The 24,059-nt window shown below is 50.5% G+C and overlaps 1 protein-coding gene across 1 annotated transcript; it reads left to right on the top strand.

Annotated features, from left to right (window-relative positions):
- The first annotated feature begins 2,800 nt into the window (after positions 1-2,800).
- STT3A (STT3 oligosaccharyltransferase complex catalytic subunit A) lies at positions 2,801-23,572 on the top strand. The gene is made up of 18 exons (XM_077249563.1): positions 2,801-2,936; positions 14,441-14,566; positions 14,654-14,714; positions 15,345-15,466; positions 15,956-16,101; positions 16,631-16,721; positions 16,926-17,032; positions 17,631-17,795; positions 17,885-18,065; positions 18,279-18,434; positions 19,101-19,192; positions 19,493-19,648; positions 19,726-19,914; positions 21,328-21,444; positions 21,685-21,787; positions 21,921-22,109; positions 22,630-22,745; positions 23,312-23,572. The coding sequence occupies exons 2-18, from the start codon at positions 14,479-14,481 to the stop codon at positions 23,348-23,350; spliced, it is 2,118 nt and encodes a 705-aa protein (XP_077105678.1). The 5' UTR covers positions 2,801-2,936; positions 14,441-14,478; the 3' UTR covers positions 23,351-23,572.
- The last annotated feature ends 487 nt before the right edge of the window (positions 23,573-24,059 follow it).

Consider the following 24,059-nt stretch of genomic DNA (forward strand, 5'->3'; position numbering starts at 1 on the left):
CTCACCCGCTACCTGTGGATTACGCTGGGAACCAGGAATACGAGTCGTGGCCCCACATCTGGGGGGTGCGTGGTCCCCGGAACAAGCCCTCAGGCGTCTGTGGTGATCGATTTTCCTGTTTTAGGGTTTTGATAATGGGACGATCGCAGATACTGGAGTTCAGCAATACTTGCAGTATGCCTGTCCAGTGACCAATGGTGCTGGAGGCTACAGCCCAGGGTGTGCACATCAAGTCGTGCCTGTCCAAATAGTCAGAAGAGGTGCTGGGGATGTCGGCAGGCGGCTCGCTGGGCTCCGGCACCATTGGTCACTAAACCAGCAGACTACTTCTGTACGGAGAGGAGCAGGTGACGTTTTCTGATAGTGCTCGTGTCCTGCAGAGATCTGTATGACGTCACCTGTCCCTCCATAGGGAAGTGAGCGGAGCAGGGGTCGCTCCGTGATCTGCACTCAGATCAGTTGTCAATGTGGTCATGAACCGAGAGGAGCTCAAAGACACAAACTTCATCAGCAGCACGAGCTCCCTGACTGATTCCCCGTTCACTCCTTCTGCCACCGGCACTAGACGATGTAACACCAAGGATATAGGGGGCAGCCCCCGTGATATTTTGGGCTCTGGCCTCAGGCTACCGTCACACTAGCAGTATGTGGTCGGTATTTTACATCAGTATTTGAAGCCAAAACCAGGAGTGGAACAATCAGAAAAAAGTATAATAGAATCTTATCCAACACTTCTGATTTTTTTTTTTCTCCTGGTTTTGGCTTTCAAATACTAATGTGAAATACTGACCAAATACTGCTAGTGTGACTGTAGCCTCGCACCGAGGATATACGGGGCAGCCCCCGTGATATTTTGGGCTCCGGCCTCGCACCGAGGATATACGGGGCAGCCCCCGTGCTATTTTGGGCTCCCGCCTCGCACCGAGGATATACGGGGCAGCCCCCGTGATATTTTGGGCTCCGGCCTCGCACCGAGGATATACGGGGCAGCCCCCGTGATATTTTGGGCTCCGGCCCCGCACCGAGGATATACGGGGCAGCCCCCGTGCTATTTTGGGCTCCCGCCTCGCACCGAGGATATACGGGGCAGCCCCCGTGATATTTTGGGCTCCGGCCTCGCACCGAGGATATACGGGGCAGCCCCCGTGATATTTTGGGCTCCGGCCCCGCACCGAGGATATACGGGGCAGCCCCCGTGATATTTTGGGCTCCGGCCCCGCACCGAGGATATACGGGGCAGCCCCCGTGATATTTTGGGCTCCGGCCCCGCACCGAGGATATAGGGGGCAGCCCCCGTGATATTTTGGGCTCCGGCCTTGCACCGAGGATATAGGGGGCAGCCCCCGTGATATTTTTGGCTCCGGCCTCGCACCGAGGATATACGGGGCAGCCCCCGTGCTATTTTGGGCTCCCGCCTCGCACTGAGGATATACGGGGCAGCCCCCGTGATATTTTGGGCTCCGGCCTCGCACCGAGGATATACGGGGCAGCCCCCGTGATATTTTGGGCTCCGGCCTTGCACCGAGGATATACGGGGCAGCCCCCGTGATATTTTGGGCTCCGGCCCCGCACCGAGGATATAGGGGGCAGCCCCCGTGATATTTTGGGCTCCGACCCCGCACCGAGGATATAAGGGGCAGCCCCCGTGATATTTTGGGCTCCGACCCCGCACCGAGGATATAGGGGGCAGCCCCCGTGATATTTTGGGCTCCGGCCCCGCACCGAGGATATAGGGGGCAGCCCCCGTGATATTTTGGGCTCCGACCCCGCACCGAGGATATAAGGGGCAGCCCCCGTGATATTTTGGGCTCCGACCCCGCACCGAGGATATACGGGGCAGCCCCCGTGATATTTTGGGCTCCGGCCCCGCACCGAGGATATAGGGGGCAGCCCCCGTGATATTTTGGGCTCCGACCCCGCACCGAGGATATAGGGGGCAGCCCCCGTGATATTTTGGGCTCCGGCCTTGCACCGAGGATATACGGGGCAGCCCCCGTGATATTTTGGGCTCCGGCCCCGCACCGAGGATATAGGGGGCAGCCCCCCGTGATATTTTGGGCTCCGACCCCGCACCGAGGATATAGGGGGCAGCCCCCGTGATATTTTGGGCTCCGGCCTTGCACCGAGGATATACGGGGCAGCCCCCGTGATATTTTGGGCTCTGGCCTTGCACCGAGGATATAGGGGGCAGCCTCTGTGATATTTTGGGCTCCGGCCTCAGTCTGGGGTTTCTGGGACTAGTTTTGGTGCAGTTCAGACCTGCTCTTCCATTACAGCTGTTGTAGGCGCGGTTCACACTGAGGGTTTTGGGGTCTTTTCCGCATGAAGATGAATTGGTCACCTGTATCTGTACAAGATGTTCTATGATCGATTTCTACTGGTTTATAGAAGCATTTCTGCCTGCATGGCGCCTCCTGGTGGACACACTGGGGACTGGCTCCATCCTTTGCGGAATCTGAGTAACAGCAGACACAATGGAACAATAGCGCGCTGCAGTGACCTATCTCCGCCGCTAGGTGGCAGTGTGCAGCCCATTGTGCCTGAGAGAAACGTTCCGCCACTCCTCCTTGGCGGCAGATGGCGCTGCTCCCGCTGTGGCTTCCGTATAGCTTTGCGCGCCTGGCTAGAATGGACACGTCACTCCTCGCACCTCAACCGAACCTGGCTTGGCTTTCATGCGCATCTGTGACAGTCCACTAGGAAGCTCCGCCTCCGTAACGTGACGCAGCCATTGAGGAACCAATAAGCAAATGCCCCTTCGGCTTCTCTCAGACAACCTTGTTTGTTTTTATCCAATGCGAATAGATGTGGCAGTGCGGCGGACCAACCGGGTGACGGGGCAGAGGGAGGGCGGGTCCGCTCCGGTGTCGGGGTAGATTGAGAAAGTGTGGGGAGTTTGATGGGGAGTGTGAGGAGAGAGGAGCGGCCGCTGCCAGGTGAGATGAGGCCGGCGGGCGGCGAAACGTAACTGTACGGTGCTGCGTCCTGTGTGAGGGCTGCGCTGCACATGTGTCCTGTATGGGACGGCAGTGTATATGCAGGAGGCAGCACTATATACGGTGTCCTGTATGGGACGGCACTGTATGAGGGAGACAGCACTATACACTGTGTCCTGTATAGGATGGCACTGTATGCAGGAGGCAGCACTATATACTGTGCCCTGTATGGGATGGCACTGTATGAAGGAGGCAGCACTATATACTGTACCCTGTATGAGATGGCACTGTATGAAGGAGGCAGCACTATATACTGTGTCCTGTATGGGACGGCACTGTATGAAGGAGGCAGCACTATATACTGTGTCCTGTATGGGACGGCACTGTATGAAGGAGGCAGCACTATATACTGTACCCTGTATGGGATGGCACTGTATGCAGGAGGCAGCACTATATGCTGTGCCCTGTATGGGATGGCACTGTATGCAGGAGGCAGCACTATATACGGTGTCCTGTATGGGACAACACTGTATGAGGGAGACCGCACTATATACTGTGCCCTGTATAGGACGGCACTGTATGAAGGAGGCAGCACTATATACTGTGTTCTGTATGGGATGGTACTGTATGAAGGAGGCAGCACTATATACTGTGCCCTGTATGGGATGGCACTGTATGCAGGAGGCAGCACTATATACTGTACCCTGTATGGGACGGCACTGTATGCAGGAGGCAGCACTATATACTGTGCCCTGTATGGGATGGCACTGTATGAAGGAGGCAGCACTATATACTGTGTCCTATATGGGATGGCACTGTATGAAGGAGGCAGCACTATATACTGTGTCCTGTATGGGATGGCACTGTATGAAGGAGACAGCACTATATACTGTGCCCTGTATGGGATGGCATTGTATGAAGGAGGCAGCACTATATACTGTGTCCTGTATGGGATGGAACTGTATGTGCAGGAGGCAGCACTATATACTGTGTCCTGTATGGGATGGCACTGTATGAAGGAGGCAGCACTATATACTGTGTCCTGTATGGGATGGCACTGTATGCAGGAGGCAGCACTATATACTGTGTCCTGTATGGGATGGCACTGTATGCAGGAGGCAGCACTATATACTGTGCCCTGTATGGGATGGCACTGTATGAAGGAGGCAGCACTATATACTGTACCCTGTATGAGATGGCACTGTATGAAGGAGGCAGCACTATATACTGTGTCCTGTATGGGACGGCACTGTATGAAGGAGGCAGCACTATATACTGTGTCCTGTATGGGACGGCACTGTATGAAGGAGGCAGCACTATATACTGTACCCTGTATGGGATGGCACTGTATGCAGGAGGCAGCACTATATGCTGTGCCCTGTATGGGATGGCACTGTATGCAGGAGGCAGCACTATATACGGTGTCCTGTATGGGACAACACTGTATGAGGGAGACCGCACTATATACTGTGCCCTGTATAGGACGGCACTGTATGAAGGAGGCAGCACTATATACTGTGTTCTGTATGGGATGGTACTGTATGAAGGAGGCAGCACTATATACTGTGCCCTGTATGGGATGGCACTGTATGCAGGAGGCAGCACTATATACTGTACCCTGTATGGGACGGCACTGTATGCAGGAGGCAGCACTATATACTGTGCCCTGTATGGGATGGCACTGTATGAAGGAGGCAGCACTATATACTGTGTCCTATATGGGATGGCACTGTATGAAGGAGGCAGCACTATATACTGTGTCCTGTATGGGATGGCACTGTATGAAGGAGACAGCACTATATACTGTGCCCTGTATGGGATGGCATTGTATGAAGGAGGCAGCACTATATACTGTGTCCTGTATGGGATGGAACTGTATGTGCAGGAGGCAGCACTATATACTGTGTCCTGTATGGGATGGCACTGTATGAAGGAGGCAGCACTATATACTGTGTCCTGTATGGGATGGCACTGTATGAAGGAGGCAGCACTATATACTGTGCCCTGTATGGGACGGCACTGTATGAATGAGGCAGCACTATATACTGTGTTCTGTATGAGATGGCACTGTATGTGCAGGAGGCAGCGCTATATACTGTGCCCTGTATGGGATGGCACTGTATAAAGGAGGCAGCACTATGTACTGTGCCCTGTATGGGACGGCATTGTATGAAGGAGGCAGCACTGTATACTGTGTCCTGTATGGGACGGCACTGTATGCAGGAGGCAGCACTATATACTGTGCCCTGTATGGGATGGCACTGTATGAAGGAGGCAGCACTATATACTGTGCCCTGTATGGGATGGCACTGTATGAAGGAGGCAGCACTATATACTGTGTTCTGTATGAGATGGCACTGTATGTGCAGGAGGCAGCACTATATACTGTGCCCTGTATGGGATGGCACTGTATAAAGGAGGCAGCACTATGTACTGTGCCCTGTATGGGACGGCACTGTATGAATGAGGCAGCACTATATACTGTGTTCTGTATGAGATGGCACTGTATGTGCAGGAGGCAGCACTATATACTGTGCCCTGTATGGGATGGCACTGTATAAAGGAGGCAGCACTATGTACTGTGCCCTGTATGGGACGGCATTGTATGAAGGAGGCAGCACTGTATACTGTGTCCTGTATGGGACGGCACTGTATGCAGGAGGCAGCACTATATACTGTGCCCTGTATGGGATGGCACTGTATGAAGGAGGCAGCACTATATACTGTGCCCTGTATGGGATGGCACTGTATGAAGGAGGCAGCACTATATACTGTGCCCTGTATGGGATGGCACTGTATGAAGGAGGCAGCACTATATACTGTGTCCTGTATGGGATGCCACTGTATGAAGGAGGCAGCACTATATACTGTGTCCTGTATGGGATGCCACTGTATGAAGGAGGCAGCACTATATACTGTGTCCTGTATGGGATGCCACTGTATGAAGGAGGCAGCACTATATACTGTGTTCTGTATGGGATGGCACTGTATGAATGAGGCAGCACTATATACTGTGTCCTGTATGGGATGGCACTGTATGAAGGAGGCAGCACTATCTACTGTGCCCTGTATGGGATGGCACTGTATGAAGGAGGCAGCACTATATACTGTGTCCTGTATGAGATGGCACTGTATGAAGGAGGCAGCACTATATACTGTGTCCTGTATGGGATGGCACTGTATGAAGGAGGCAGCACTATATACTGTGCCCTGTATGGAATGGCACTGTATGAAGGAGGCAGCACTATATCCTGTGTCCCGTATGGGATGGCACTGTATGAAGGAGGCAGCACTATATACTGTGTCCTGTATGGGATGGCACTGTATGCAGGAGGCAATACTGTACCCTGTATGGGACGGCACTGTATGCAAGAGGCAGCACTATACACTATGTCCTGTATGGGATGGCACTGTATGAAGGAGACAGCACTATATACTGTGTCCTGTATGGGATGGCACTGTATGAAGGGGATGGCACTGTATGAAGGAGACAGCACTATATACTGTGCCCTGTATGGGATGGCATTGTATGAAGGAGGCAGCACTATATACTGTGTCCTGTATGGGATGGAACTGTATGTGCAGGAGGCAGCACTATATACTGTGTCCTGTATGGGATGGCACTTTATGAAGGAGGCAGCACTATATACTGTGTCCTGTATGGGATGGCACTGTATGAAGGAGGCAGCACTATATACTGTGCCCTGTATGGGACGGCACTGTATGAAGGAGGCAGCACTATATACTGTGTCCTGTATGGGATGGCACTGTATGAAGGAGGCAGCACTATATACTGTACCCTGTATGAGATGGCACTGTATGAAGGAGGCAGCACTATATACTGTGCCCTGTATGGGACGGCACTGTATGAGGGAGACAGCACTATACACTGTGTCCTGTATAGGATGGCACTGTATGCAGGAGGCAGCACTATATACTGTGCCCTGTATGGGATGGCACTGTATGAAGGAGGCAGCACTATATACTGTACCCTGTATGAGATGGCACTGTATGAAGGAGGCAGCACTATATACTGTGTCCTGTATGGGACGGCACTGTATGAAGGAGGCAGCACTATATACTGTGTCCTGTATGGGACGGCACTGTATGAAGGAGGCAGCACTATATACTGTACCCTGTATGGGATGGCACTGTATGCAGGAGGCAGCACTATATACTGTACCCTGTATGAGATGGCACTGTATGCAGGAGGCAGCACTATATACGGTGTCCTGTATGGGACGGCACTGTATGAGGGAGACAGCACTATACACTGTGTCCTGTATAGGATGGCACTGTATGCAGGAGGCAGCACTATATACTGTGCCCTGTATGGGATGGCACTGTATGAAGGAGGCAGCACTATATACTGTACCCTGTATGAGATGGCACTGTATGAAGGAGGCAGCACTATATACTGTGTCCTGTATGGGACGGCACTGTATGAAGGAGGCAGCACTATATACTGTGTCCTGTATGGGACGGCACTGTATGAAGGAGGCAGCACTATATACTGTACCCTGTATGGGATGGCACTGTATGCAGGAGGCAGCACTATATGCTGTGCCCTGTATGGGATGGCACTGTATGCAGGAGGCAGCACTATATACGGTGTCCTGTATGGGACAACACTGTATGAGGGAGACAGCACTATATACTGTGCCCTGTATAGGACGGCACTGTATGAAGGAGGCAGCACTATATACTGTGTTCTGTATGGGATGGTACTGTATGAAGGAGGCAGCACTATATACTGTGCCCTGTATGGGATGGCACTGTATGCAGGAGGCAGCACTATATACTGTACCCTGTATGGGACGGCACTGTATGCAGGAGGCAGCACTATATACTGTGCCCTGTATGGGATGGCACTGTATGAAGGAGGCAGCACTATATACTGTGTCCTATATGGGATGGCACTGTATGAAGGAGGCAGCACTATATACTGTGTCCTGTATGGGATGGCACTGTATGAAGGAGACAGCACTATATACTGTGCCCTGTATGGGATGGCATTGTATGAAGGAGGCAGCACTATATACTGTGTCCTGTATGGGATGGAACTGTATGTGCAGGAGGCAGCACTATATACTGTGTCCTGTATGGGATGGCACTGTATGAAGGAGGCAGCACTATATACTGTGTCCTGTATGGGATGGCACTGTATGAAGGAGGCAGCACTATATACTGTGCCCTGTATGGGACGGCACTGTATGAATGAGGCAGCACTATATACTGTGTTCTGTATGAGATGGCACTGTATGTGCAGGAGGCAGCGCTATATACTGTGCCCTGTATGGGATGGCACTGTATAAAGGAGGCAGCACTATGTACTGTGCCCTGTATGGGACGGCATTGTATGAAGGAGGCAGCACTGTATACTGTGTCCTGTATGGGACGGCACTGTATGCAGGAGGCAGCACTATATACTGTGCCCTGTATGGGATGGCACTGTATGAAGGAGGCAGCACTATATACTGTGCCCTGTATGGGATGGCACTGTATGAAGGAGGCAGCACTATATACTGTGTTCTGTATGAGATGGCACTGTATGTGCAGGAGGCAGCACTATATACTGTGCCCTGTATGGGATGGCACTGTATAAAGGAGGCAGCACTATGTACTGTGCCCTGTATGGGACGGCACTGTATGAATGAGGCAGCACTATATACTGTGTTCTGTATGAGATGGCACTGTATGTGCAGGAGGCAGCACTATATACTGTGCCCTGTATGGGATGGCACTGTATAAAGGAGGCAGCACTATGTACTGTGCCCTGTATGGGACGGCATTGTATGAAGGAGGCAGCACTGTATACTGTGTCCTGTATGGGACGGCACTGTATGCAGGAGGCAGCACTATATACTGTGCCCTGTATGGGATGGCACTGTATGAAGGAGGCAGCACTATATACTGTGCCCTGTATGGGATGGCACTGTATGAAGGAGGCAGCACTATATACTGTGTCCTGTATGGGATGCCACTGTATGAAGGAGGCAGCACTATATACTGTGTCCTGTATGGGATGCCACTGTATGAAGGAGGCAGCACTATATACTGTGTCCTGTATGGGATGCCACTGTATGAAGGAGGCAGCACTATATACTGTGTTCTGTATGGGATGGCACTGTATGAATGAGGCAGCACTATATACTGTGTCCTGTATGGGATGGCACTGTATGAAGGAGGCAGCACTATATACTGTGCCCTGTATGGGATGGCACTGTATGAAGGAGGCAGCACTATATACTGTGTCCTGTATGAGATGGCACTGTATGAAGGAGGCAGCACTATATACTGTGTCCTGTATGGGATGGCACTGTATGAAGGAGGCAGCACTATATACTGTGCCCTGTATGGGATGGCACTGTATGAAGGAGGCAGCACTATATACTGTGTCCTGTATGGGATGGCACTGTATGCAGGAGGCAATACTGTACCCTGTATGGGACGGCACTGTATGCAGGAGGCAGCACTATACACTATGTCCTGTATGGGATGGCACTGTATGAAGGAGACAGCACTATATACTGTGTCCTGTATGGGATGGCACTGTATGAAGGGGATGGCACTGTATGAAGGAGACAGCACTATATACTGTGCCCTGTATGGGATGGCATTGTATGAAGGAGGCAGCACTATATACTGTGTCCTGTATGGGATGGAACTGTATGTGCAGGAGGCAGCACTATATACTGTGTCCTGTATGGGATGGCACTTTATGAAGGAGGCAGCACTATATACTGTGTCCTGTATGGGATGGCACTGTATGAAGGAGGCAGCACTATATACTGTGCCCTGTATGGGACGGCACTGTATGAAGGAGGCAGCACTATATACTGTGTCCTGTATGGGATGGCACTGTATGAAGGAGGCAGCACTATATACTGTACCCTGTATGAGATGGCACTGTATGAAGGAGGCAGCACTATATACTGTGCCCTGTATGGGACGGCAGTGTATATGCAGGAGGCAGCACTATATACGGTGTACTGTATGGGACGGCACTGTATGAGGGAGACAGCACTATACACTGTGTCCTGTATAGGATGGCACTGTATGCAGGAGGCAGCACTATATACTGTGCCCTGTATGGGATGGCACTGTATGAAGGAGGCAGCACTATATACTGTACCCTGTATGAGATGGCACTGTATGAAGGAGGCAGCACTATATACTGTGTCCTGTATGGGACGGCACTGTATGAAGGAGGCAGCACTATATACTGTGTCCTGTATGGGACGGCACTGTATGAAGGAGGCAGCACTATATACTGTACCCTGTATGGGATGGCACTGTATGCAGGAGGCAGCACTATATGCTGTGCCCTGTATGGGATGGCACTGTATGCAGGAGGCAGCACTATATACGGTGTCCTGTATGGGACAACACTGTATGAGGGAGACAGCACTATATACTGTGCCCTGTATAGGACGGCACTGTATGAAGGAGGCAGCACTATATACTGTGTTCTGTATGGGATGGTACTGTATGAAGGAGGCAGCACTATATACTGTGCCCTGTATGGGATGGCACTGTATGCAGGCAGGAGGCAGCACTATATACTGTACCCTGTATGGGACGGCACTGTATGCAGGAGGCAGCACTATATACTGTGCCCTGTATGGGATGGCACTGTATGAAGGAGGCAGCACTATATACTGTGTCCTATATGGGATGGCACTGTATGAAGGAGGCAGCACTATATACTGTGTCCTGTATGGGATGGCACTGTATGAAGGAGACAGCACTATATACTGTGCCCTGTATGGGATGGCATTGTATGAAGGAGGCAGCACTATATACTGTGTCCTGTATGGGATGGAACTGTATGTGCAGGAGGCAGCACTATATACTGTGTCCTGTATGGGATGGCACTGTATGAAGGAGGCAGCACTATATACTGTGTCCTGTATGGGATGGCACTGTATGAAGGAGGCAGCACTATATACTGTGCCCTGTATGGGACGGCACTGTATGAATGAGGCAGCACTATATACTGTGTTCTGTATGAGATGGCACTGTATGTGCAGGAGGCAGCGCTATATACTGTGCCCTGTATGGGATGGCACTGTATAAAGGAGGCAGCACTATGTACTGTGCCCTGTATGGGACGGCATTGTATGAAGGAGGCAGCACTGTATACTGTGTCCTGTATGGGACGGCACTGTATGCAGGAGGCAGCACTATATACTGTGCCCTGTATGGGATGGCACTGTATGAAGGAGGCAGCACTATATACTGTGCCCTGTATGGGATGGCACTGTATGAAGGAGGCAGCACTATATCCTGTGTCCCGTATGGGATGGCACTGTATGAAGGAGGCAGCACTATATACTGTGTCCTGTATGGGATGGCACTGTATGCAGGAGGCAATACTGTACCCTGTATGGGACGGCACTGTATGCAGGAGGCAGCACTATACACTATGTCCTGTATGGGATGGCACTGTATGAAGGAGACAGCACTATATACTGTGTCCTGTATGGGATGGCACTGTATGAAGGGGATGGCACTGTATGAAGGAGACAGCACTATATACTGTGCCCTGTATGGGATGGCATTGTATGAAGGAGGCAGCACTATATACTGTGTCCTGTATGGGATGGAACTGTATGTGCAGGAGGCAGCACTATATACTGTGTCCTGTATGGGATGGCACTTTATGAAGGAGGCAGCACTATATACTGTGTCCTGTATGGGATGGCACTGTATGAAGGAGGCAGCACTATATACTGTGCCCTGTATGGGACGGCACTGTATGAATGAGGCAGCACTATATACTGTGTTCTGTATGAGATGGCACTGTATGTGCAGGAGGCGGCACTATATACTGTGCCCTGTGTGCAGAAGGCAGCACTGTATACTGTGCCCTGTATGGGACGGCACTGTATGCAGGAGGCAGCACTATACACTGTGTCCTGTATGGGATGGCACTGTATGAAGGAGGCAGCACTATACACTGTCCTGTATGGGATGGCACTGTATGCAGGAGGCAGCACTATACACTGTCCTGTATGGGATGGCACTGTATGAAGGAGGTAGCACTATATACTGTGCCATGTATGGGACGGCATTGTATGAAGGAGACAGCACTGTATACTGTGTCCTGTATGGGACGGCACTGTATGCAGGAGGCAGCACTATATACTGTGCCCTGTATGGGATGGCACTGTATGAAGTAGGCAGCACTATATACTGTACCCTGTATGGGATGGCACTGTATGCAGGAGGCAGCACTATATACTGTGTCCTGTATGGGATGGCACTGTATGAAGGAGGCAGCACTATATACTGTGCCCTGTATGGAATGGCACTGTATGAAGGAGGCAGCACTATATACTGTGTCCTGTATGGGATGGCACTGTATGAAGGAGGCAGCACTATGTACTGTGCCCTGTATGGGACGGTACTGTATGAAGGAGGAAGCACTATATACTGTGTTCTGTATGGGATGCCACTGTATGCAGGAGGCAGCACTATATACTGTGCCCTGTGTGCAGAAGGCAGCACTGTATACTGTGCCCTGTATGGGACGGCACTGTATGCAGGAGGCAGCACTATACACTGTGTCCTGTATGGGATGGAACTGTATGTGCAGGAGGCAGCACTATATACTGTGTCCTGTATGGGATGGCACTGTATGAAGGAGGCAGCACTATATACTGTGTCCTGTATGGGATGGCACTGTATGAAGGAGGCAGCACTATATACTGTGTCCTGTATGGGATGGCACTGTATTAAGGAGGCAGCACTATATACTGTGTCCTGTATGGGATGGCACTGTATGAAGGAGGCAGCACTATATACTGTGCACTGTATGGGATGGCACTGTATGAAGGAGGCAGCACTATGTACTGTGCCCTGTATGTGATGGCACTGTATGAAGGAGGCAGCACTATGTACTGTGCCCTGTATGGGTCGGTACTGTATGAAGGAGGCAGCACTCTGTACTGTGCCCTGTATGGGTCGGTACTGTATGAAGGAGGCCGCACTATATACTGTGTCCTGTATAAGATGGCACTGTATGTGCAGGAGGCAGCACTATATACTGTGTCCTGTATGGGATGGCACTGTATGAAGGAGGCAGCACTATATATTGTACCCTGTATGGGATGGCACTGTATGAAGGAGGCAGCACTATATACTGTACCCTGTATGGGATGGCACTGTATTAAGGAGGCAGCACTATATACTGTGTCCTGTATGAGATGGCACTGTATGTGCAGGAGGCAGCACTATATACTGTACCCTGTATGTGATGGCACTGTATGAAGGAGAAAGTACTATATACTGTGTCCTGTATGGAGTGCAGGAGACAGCACAGTGTATTGTGTCCTGTAGGGCAGTGTTCCCCAACTCCAGTCCTCAAGGCCCACCAACCGATCATGTTTTCAGGATTTCCTTTGTGTTGCACAGGTGATGCAATTATCACCTGGGCAAGACTAAAGCCCCCGTCTCACATAGCGAGATCGCTGCTGAGTCACAAGTTTTGTGACGCAACAGCGACCTCAGTAGCGATCTCGCTATGTGTGACACGTACCAGCGATCAGGCCCCTGCTGCGAGATCGCTGGTCGTGTCGGAATGGCCTGGACCTTTTTTTGGTCGTTGAGGTCCCGCTGACATCGCTGAATCGGTGTGTGTGACACCGATCCAGCGATGTCTTCACTGGTAACCAGGGTAAACATCGGGTTACTAAGCGCAGGGCCGCGCTTAGTAACCCGATGTTTACCCTGGTTACCAGCGTAAATGTAAAAAAAACCAAACAGTACATACTCACCATCTGTTGCCCGTCAGGTCCCTTGGCGTCTGCTTCCTGCTCTGACTGAGATCCGGCCGTACAGCGAGAGCAGAGCGCAGCAGTGACGTCACCGCTGCGCTCTCGCTGTACGGCTGCTCAGTCAGAGCAGGAAGCAGACGGCAAGGGACCTGACGGACATCAGATGGCAAGTATGTACTGTTTGTTTTTTTTTACATTTACGCTGGTAACCAGGGTAAACATCGGGTTACTAAGCGCGGCCCTGCGCTTAGTAACCCGATGTTTACCCTGGTTACCCGGGTGCTGCAGGGGGACTTCGGCATCGTTGAAGACAGTTTCAACGATGCCGAAGTCGTTCCCCTGATCGTTGGTCGCTGGAGAGCGGTCTGTGTGACAGCTCCCCAGCGACCACACAGCGACTTACCAACGATCACGGCCAGGTCGTATCGCTGGTCGTGATCGTTGGTAAATCGCTATGTGAGACGGGGCCTTAAGGAAATCCTGAAAACATGACCTGTTGGTGGGCCTTGAGGACTGGAGTTGGGGACCCCTGCTGTAGGGGATGGCACTGTATGAAGGAGGCAGCACTATACATGTATCGTGTCCTATATGGGATGGCACTGTATGAAGTAGGCAGCACTATACATGTTTCATGTCCTATATGGGATGGCACTGTAGTTGGTTCCCTGTGCTCATGCGGGTGACTCCGTCTGGTTATAGATCTGTTTTTCTCCTATCTCCCAGGTGTTTGAGTGTTGTGTGTCCCTTCCCTACATGTGAAAATGACTCGGCTCGGATTCTTGCGGCTGTCCTACGAGAAGCAGGACACTCTTCTCAAACTCCTCATCCTGTCCATGGCCGCCATTCTCTGTGAGTACTCCCATCATCCGCCCTCCCAGTGCTCCGCACCCTCCTCTCCATAGTAATGTTTGCTTTTTTTTTTCCTCTCTCCCGCAGCTTTTTCCACCAGGTTATTCTCCGTCTTGAGATTTGAAAGTGTCATCCACGAGTTTGATCCGTAAGTTCCTGTTAATTACCATGAGGCCGTCCGACCAGACAGACGGGTTACTGTGCGGTCCTGGATGGAGGAGATGATGATGGTGATGTGTATCCCACACCCAGAATCCTTTTATGTCTGGCCTCGTGCTCCAGGCTCATTATAGCAGGGTGCACCTTCTGAGCCCCTATTTTACAGGCTGCTTGTGCCCGGGGACATCTGACCTCGTCACCCCCAGGGCTGCATGCAACATTCTGCACTTCTTTCCTAATTCTGTGCCATTTAGAGTTGAGAAAAAAAAAACATGGAGGGACCGTGGTGCAGCTGCTGGACGAGAGCCCCACTCGCCTCCTGCTGAAATCCCCGGCGCCCAGCGGGACGTCAACATTGCGATGTGACTCACGTTGGGTTTACTAATTAGAAGAGGCGCTGGGGATGCCGCAAGGTGGGACAAGGTTCCTGGGGCTTTGGTCCGAAGGCCACGGACCACCAGGGTCCTGCACAGTTGTGGTACATTGCATCCTCTTCTGGGAGGTGAATCTTTCCATCTATCCTATACAGCAAGTAATGGAAGGTCACTCCACTCACATTCAGAGCTGCACACAAAACTTTGCTACTAGGGAGACTGACTTGCATTTTTTCCCTTTTCAGGTATTTCAACTATCGGACCACCAGGTTCCTGGCAGAAGAAGGGTTTTATAAGTTCCATAATTGGTTTGATGACCGAGCATGGTACCCGCTGGGAAGAATTATTGGGGGAACCATCTATCCAGGTATGCAGTATTTGAGTTAGGGTGGGGCTACACCAGGTCTTTGGCCGCGGTACCAAAGATGGCGGCATGCCGCTGCTGCATCTCGGCATAGCGCTATTGATCTGGTCGCAAAATACCACATTGGATTTTTGCCGCATTCTTAGCGACCAATGTAACGGTCCAAAGTCGCCCTGTAGCCCCAGTCTGTTTGTCCTCAGCCGGGCAAGGATCAGGCCAGCTGGGCTGCTACAAAGCTGCACCCTGACCTGGAGGTCAAAAGTGACGTCAGTTGCAGGTCCTCCATGTAATACAGGATGAGAGTATAACCCGTTGCATCTAGGCATTGTGCAGCCTGTCCATTCATCACAGATCTGTGCTGAGCATGTAGCACATGGTTTTCTCTGAAGATGTGCTGCAATAATCTGCTGCGTGCATGTCTCCAGCATCGCCGGGCGTGCAGTGATGGTGGAGATGTCTTTTCCATTTAGGAATGTTCTCTTGTCCCCTTAGGTTTGATGATCACATCAGCTGCGTTCTACCACATTCTGCACTTTTTTCACGTCACCATCGACATCAGGAATGTATGTGTGTTCCTCGCCCCTCTCTTCTCCTCCTTCACCACTATTGTCACTTACCACCTGACCAAAGAGTTGAAAGTAAGTAGTCCTCTTCTGCGTTATGTATTTATTTTCTTTAATGTAGTAGTAATGACATTGATGATAAAGTTCTAAAACTTCCTAATATAGACTTTGCGTCATTTTCTTTGTTTTTTAAGCTTCTGCTTGCTGTCAGTGAATGAAAACACTTTTGTTTCTTATCGGCTCTTGTCCCGCTGACACGGCTGCTCTGCCGGTTACAGTGTACGGGAGCCATCTGTTGTAACGTGCTGGGAATCAGTATTAGGCCAAGTTCAGACACGTGAATGCTGCGACCAGTCGGCGCACGAACTGCTGCCATTAGGAACAGTTAACACTGGCATTACTAAACGGACAAGTCTAGTGCACGCCACGGACTGAGCGTCTGCTCTGAGTCTGGCAAGATCAGGACAGGTCTTAAGCGTTTGGTTATGCACAATGTATGTTTCCAGTCAATGACAGCAAGCCGACATTATATCATTATGCAATAATTAAACATGAGGTGTATTATAAAGCAGCAGAAGATTGATAGAGTCCTCTCCCCCCACAGGACGCCGGCGCTGGGCTATTAGCTGCAGCAATGATTGCAGTCGTCCCGGGGTACATCTCCCGTTCTGTGGCCGGGTCGTACGATAATGAAGGTGAGTGGGCGACGGCACGGGTCGTGGAGTGGGCGACGGCACGGGTCGTGGAGTGGGCGACGGCACGGGTCGTGGAGTGGGCGACGGCACGGGTCGTGGAGTGGGCGACGGCACGGGTCGTGGCGTGGGCGACGGCACGGGTCGTGGCTGTGTCCTGTGTGTATTTGCTATGTTATGTAATGCCGGCTTCTCCCCTGATATCAGGCATCGCCATCTTCTGCATGCTGCTGACTTATTACATGTGGATCAAGGCGGTGAAGACGGGCTCCATCTACTGGGCAGCCATGTGCGCTCTTGCCTACTTTTACATGGTGAGTGTATGACCCTGTGATTCGCACATTAATAATCCGCGTCCTGTACCGATGTTCACTCAGCTTTAATATCAATCCAATAAGATTTAATAACGGACTTCTCGTCGCTGCTGGCGGGGCAGGTATTGTGCACCAGGATAGTCATTAGCACAGGACCCTTGCTGGTTACCAGGATGACTGGCCGATTTACCTCGTCTCCTGATGGATCACCCCTTTAACACTTCGCCTTTGGTGAATTTATCTGTCTGTGGAAGCCATTGGCGAGCAGATGTAATGTTTTGCTGTGCGTCAGACTACCCCATAGAAGTCAATGACGGCCATCATCGGAGAGTTTCCATCCTTGATGGTTGGAAAATAGGACGGAACAAACGCCACAGCCATTATTGGGGTTTTTGCCTCTCATAAAGCAGCGGCAGATCTTTTATGATCTGATTTTTTTTGGCTATTTAGCAGTGTAATACCAATTTATTAATCCATTACTGGCCATTTTGTTAAAGGGGCTACTTTTTAAATTTAAAGCTGCTACAACAACCCCTTTAAAAAAAATCAGATTCCGTCTGTTATGTTTTCTTGTCTAAGCCTTTCTACTTGTGCACAGGTGTCGTCCTGGGGAGGTTATGTCTTTCTGATCAATCTTATCCCTCTTCATGTCCTTGTCTTGATGCTGACCGGACGCTTCTCCCATCGCATCTACGTGGCCTATTGCACGGTGTATTGTTTAGGCACCATCTTGTCCATGCAGATCTCCTTTGTGGGATTTCAGGTAATGACCCCAGAGGCAGCGTCGCCGCCCGTCTTTCCTACTTTGCATCAGTTCTCGCCGTGACTCCGGTGTTTTTCTGTCGCACACAGCCTGTCCTGTCCTCCGAGCACATGGCGGCCTTAGGAGTGTTCGGCCTGTGTCAGATCCACGCCTTTGTGGACTATCTGCGCAGTAAGCTGAACCCCCAGCAGTTTGAGATCCTCTTCCGGAGCGTCATCTCCTTGGTGGGCTTCATCCTGCTCACTGTGGGAGCGGTGCTGATGCTGACAGGTAAAGAGCTGGGGTCCATCTCCTGCCAGTTATTTCCCGAGGGGGTGTAAGGACGAGTCTCTATCATGTGTAGCAAGGAGCGGTACTCACTATGCAGCACGTGGCGCTGTGACAGCATGGGGCGGCTTCTGTCTCCTCTCAGCCAAACTTTAGGGCAGGTTGATGAATCTCCTCTGTTGTCTGTCAGGACATTGACTTTTCCTTTTTTCCCAGGTAAAATCTCCCCGTGGACCGGCCGCTTCTATTCCCTCCTGGATCCTTCTTATGCCAAGAACAACATTCCCATCATTGCGTCCGTTTCTGAGCATCAGCCGACTACCTGGTCCTCCTACTACTTTGATCTGCAGCTCCTTGTCTTCATGTTCCCAGGTCCGGTGATGCTTCATTGTATATCGAATTAGCGTTTCCTATGTCACATCCTTTAACAGTGAACAATATAAGAATGGACTGGTCGTTATATACAGCGACGCCCCAGCCCTCGAGCCCAGGCAGTGCGCATGCTCTGGTTCAGCATGTACACTGCAGCTGGGTTAGGGTGTGGACAACGGCTGCTGCATTACTTGGCTTACTGTGCAGTGCACGGCTGTTCTCCAGTGTAGTAGCACTTCCCACTATGACACCAGTATACCCATAAAGAGCATATGAGAAGGTATTTTCCAGGTAACAACACCTTTTAAAGAGATTTTCCAAAATGACATAGGTTTGACATCTGGTACCTCCACTGATGGGATGTTTTCATCTCCCGCTGAGGCTGGGTGTAGACTATGTATGAAGCCAGAACAGTGTGCCTCCATGCGCCATGTAATGGCTATTCTCCATGCTGCATCTCCACTCTGGACACCGTGTAGTGGCTAATGTTCCAGATCTCACCCGGGCCTGCAGACTTCTGGGTATCGGACCCTCACTTATCTGTTACTGATTGCCCGGAATCCCCTTTACTAGTCATAGGAGGCATTCGGTGATGGTTTCCCTCCCAGCAGTGCAGTATTTTACCTTGTGCATGTTCTCACTGCCGCCCTTTGTGTCGTCCTCCAGTTGGTCTCTATTATTGCTTCAGCAACCTGTCTGATGCCAGAATATTCATCATCATGTACGGAGTCACCAGCATGTACTTCTCTGCTGTCATGGTACGTAGTCCTCCAGGATTAGGCCGTGTTCACACCTTCTGTGGATCTGCAGTTAATGCACCATCCAGACTGAATGTGGTCTGCAAAACGGTAACTTGCAGAAAAGCTGCACCTTTATGCTGTGGCGTTGACCACAATGCTGTGGTGAAATCAGCAGCAAGGTCCATGTGTATCACGCTTGCATTTTATTTCTCCATGTGAGAACATAGCCCTAATTTGTGACCTGTCGTAGGCAGGACTCCATTGTAGGTTTATACAGTCCCATCGCTAATTTAATTCTGCCTCTGTTTTTTCTTAAAGGTACGTCTGATGCTGGTCCTGGCTCCCGTCATGTGCATACTGTCTGGTATCGGGGTATCTCAGGTATTAGCCACGTACATGAAGAACCTTGATATAAGCCGTCCTGATAAAAAGACAAAGAAGCAGCAGGATTCCACCTACCCCATTAAAAATGAGGTGAGATTGTAATATAGCAGCTCCAATGGATCTCTTGTCCTGTGAAACCATCTAACGATCTGATTTTGGACCATCAGGTCGCCAGCGGGATGATTATGGTGATGGCTTTCTTTCTCGTCACTTACACATTCCACTCTACCTGGGTCACAAGCGAGGCCTATTCCTCCCCCTCCATTGTGCTTTCTGCCCGTGGCGGAGACGGAAGCCGCATCATCTTCGATGATTTCAGAGAGGCTTATTACTGGCTGCGGCACAACACCCCCGAGGTGAGGCTACACGGCTGATCCTGGGACCCCCCCGACTATGGTCCTGGGGTAGCTTTATATACATATATTAATGGAGGGGCTGCGGCACAACACCCCCGAGGTGAGGCTACACGGCTGATCCTGGGACCCCCCAACTATTGTGCTGGGGTAGCTGTATATACCTATATTAATGGAGGGGCTGCGGCACAACACCCCCGAGGTGAGGCTATACGGCTGATCCTAGTACCCCTGACTGTGGTGCTGGGGTAGCTGTATATACCTATATTAATGGAGGGGCTGCGGCACAACACCCCCGTGGTGAGGCTACACGGCTGATCCTGGGACCCCCCGACTGGTGGTGGGGTAGCTGTATAGTAATGGAGGGGCTGCGGCACAACACCCCAGAGGTCAGGCTACATGGCTGATCCTGCGACCCCCGACTGGTGGTGGGGTAGCTGAATATTCGTATATTGATGGAGGGGCTGCGGCACAACACCCCCGAGGTGAGGCTACACGGCTGATCCTGGGACCCCCGACTGGTGGTGGGGTAGCTGTATAGTAATGGAGGGGCTGCGGCACAACACCCCCGAGGTCAGGCTACACGGCTGATCCTGGGACCCCCGACTGTGGTGCTGGGGTAGCTGTATACGTATATTAATGGAGGGGCTGCGGCACAACACCCCCGAGGTGAGGCTACACGGCTAATCCTGGGACCCCTGACTGGTGCTGGGGTAGCTGTATATATGTATATTAATGGAGGGGCTGCGGCACAACACCCCCGAGGTGAGGCTACACGGCTGATCCTGGGACCCCCGACTGTGGTGCTGGGGTAGCTGTATATACGTATATTAATGGAGGCTAATAGGTTTACACCAATGGGGTTGAATAGTAACTAAGGTTCAAGTCCTGAGACCCTCCTATGTTCACTCAAAAGACCCCTGACTGTTGCAGAGCGTGAACAGAGCAGAGCTCAGGTACAGTAGGAAAGCGCAGGCTACAGAGCCAAATCTTCAGGGCTGTGCAATTATTCGGTCTTTTTGAGCGACCATTAGGGGTCTCAGGACCCGGACCCCTGTGATATACATGCAACTAAAGTGCTGCAAAATATAACAAGTCTGCTGAAAGTTTACTTAATGCAGAATGGAGAATCTGGAGATGGAGAAAATTCTGCAGAATCCTCTTGTTTGTCACTGACTGTTGTCAGGCATGGATGATTTTCCTGTCTAGAGGTAACATGGTGCCCTACACCCGGTCTCCTTGATAAGAAGCGTCTGCTGCATTATAAACGCTGGTGGTCTTCACCATGCCGCCGTTAGAAAATGAGAAAATCTGTCACCTCCCGTCATTCCCTAGCCAAGATTACTAATCCGGATTTAGCTTCATGGCTTTTGGACGAGAAGTCTGGACACATCATGGTCCCTTTTTTATTTCCAGGATGCCAAGGTGATGTCCTGGTGGGATTATGGCTACCAGATCACGGCCATGGCCAACAGAACGATCCTTGTGGACAATAACACCTGGAATAACACGCACATTTCCAGGGTGGGACAGGTAAGGCTCCGGCACAAGACAGGATGTTTGTTTTATTCTTCATTAATAGAATGTGATGCAGGAACGTCTCCAGGGATTGTAGTGCACAGTGCTGTCTGGTGTGAATGTGCCAGTATTTTACTGCAGTACTACAACTCCCAGCATGTCCTGACATTGCAGTCTGCTTGGTGCAGAGATCTCCATCTATAGAGTATATGTCACGGGTAGGTGTAACGTCTCTGAGCTGTCCTCTCTTCCCAGGCGATGGCATCCACCGAGGAGAAAGCCTATGAGATTATGAGGGAGCTGGACGTTAGTTATGTCCTCGTTATATTTGGAGGCCTGACCGGATATTCATCAGACGGTGAGCCATGTGCAACATTCAGCACTACAACTCCCAGCATACCCTGACAGACGGCTGTTGGGGCATATTGGGAGTTGTAGTTTTGAACCAACTCCAGTACTTATTTCTGAATCTTATAAACTTTTTTTTTCAGATATTAACAAGTTTTTGTGGATGGTGAGAATTGGTGGCAGCACAGACACTGGGAAACACATAAAGGAGCACGATTACTACACCCCCACGGGGGAGTTCAGGGTGGACAGAGAGGGCTCCCCGGTTCTGCTCAATTGCCTTATGTATAAGATGTGCTACTACCGATTTGGACAAGTTTACACAGAAGCCAGTAAGTATCGTCATGGGAAGAGATGGTACTCTGCCGCCTCTGCGCTGGCCGGCCTGCGAAAGACTACGCGTAATGGGCTTCTAAGCCAACTGTGCAGGGGCTCGCCTGGTCCTAACGAAGCAAAATCAATCAGTAAAAAGTTCTTCAACTTTCCACTACACCTTGTTTCAGTGAAACTTTTTTGTAATATCTCTGCCACTTGCTCTGATCCATCCTGACCTAGTCCTGCGAGTTATAATGTATCAGGATAGAAATCTGCCTCTACTTTGTAGCAAACCTTCAGCTGTATACACTGCATTAGATACGTCTAGGTTTACACTAGGAATGCAATCACTGTTTCCATTCACTGACGGCAAGTAGAGATATTCAATTGTTAAAAATTGGAAACCCGATGCCTATTGGAAAGTTGCAGAGGACCCGGCCGTTTGCATCTTGTCCTCGGGATTCCTGACGTCACCTCTTCAGTCTAAAAACTACTTCGTTGGATTTTCTTAAAAACCATGATCTTTTTTCTTTTCAGAGCGACCTCCCGGCTACGACCGCGTGAGAAATGCTGAAATTGGAAACAAAGACTTTGAGCTGGATGTCTTGGAGGAAGCCTACACCACCGAGCACTGGCTGGTCAGAATATACAAAGTGCGTATTGTAAGAATCCCCGGGATAGGTTTCATCATTTTCATGACTTCCTCAGCTCCCTACTTATATGCATGTATTTGGGGCTAAAATCATTATTACAATTGGGTTTCATTACAAATTGCTAGAACAGCCAGGAGTTCGGAGCTCTCCTCTCTGCGGTCCTGAGCGCCTCTCAGGTGATTTATGGCCACAGAGAAAAGTTGAACGCACCGAAGCCAATTATATAAAAATTGATAATTAAACGTAATTGCAAAAAATGTTTTTTAGCCCCAACTAAATACAATTAAGAAAAAGATAAATAGAAAACCCCTTTAAGTGCATAGGAAAGTAAGACGGCTATTACCTATGAGAAAAGGCCATGAAAAAAAAAAAGTATATTGTATGATGTTCCCAATGGCGGCAGCGACGTCCTGACTGCGGCCATCGTTGGGCGCAGACCTCCTGACCGCGGCTGCTGTGGGGCGCAGACGTCCTGACCGCGGCCATCGTTGGGCGCAGACCTCCTAATCGCCCATAGACGCAATGTGACCTTTTCTCCTGTTTTTGTTTTTTTGCTTTTGGAACAGGTGAAAGATCTGGATAACCGCGGACTGTCCCGGACATAACGATGCCTTCAGCTCCACCAAAAGCAGCACTGACAGAACCCTCCTCGCCTGGGAACCAGATTTTTATACTGTTTCTATTGACGGGAAGAATGGAACTTGATTGGCCGCAGATGGCGCCGCTCCTGACGAGTTGGAATACTTTATCAATGCGAATGTTGTTACCAAATGATTGAAATTGTGGTTTCGCCTTTACAGTGTGGTCAATTAAAGATGGGGATACAACACCGCGTCCTGTGCTTCTTGTCCTCAATACCGGGGGTATAAAGCTGCACGGCATTCCTGGCAAACTCACAAGAGCCTGCAGAATGCAAGCATCCAAGCTGAACTTAAAGGGGGTTATCCACTACTTATACTAAGGATTAACCATTGGTGTTTGAGTCATCAGTATCAGACCTCAGGACCCCCACTGGTAAGCAGCTCCAGCTGGATGTGTGCAGTGTAAAGAGCCAGCACAGCGCCATACAATGTGTAGTGGCCGTTACTGGTACTGCAGGTCAGCTCCTATTGAAGTGAATATGATCTAAGCTGCAGTACCGAGAACGGCCACTACATAGTGTATGGCGCTGTCCTAATCAGACATTGAGTAAAAGCTCACAGACGCACAAAGAGGACTTAAAAATCCTCCAGAAAATTGACAAAAAAATCACAGAGAAAAAAGCAGAGATGGTTACCTGCTGAAGCCTCCAAACAAATGCACCAGCAGGGCGCA

This window comes from Ranitomeya variabilis, chromosome 4, assembly GCF_051348905.1.
Source record: "Ranitomeya variabilis isolate aRanVar5 chromosome 4, aRanVar5.hap1, whole genome shotgun sequence".
NCBI lineage: Eukaryota > Metazoa > Chordata > Amphibia > Anura > Dendrobatidae > Ranitomeya > Ranitomeya variabilis.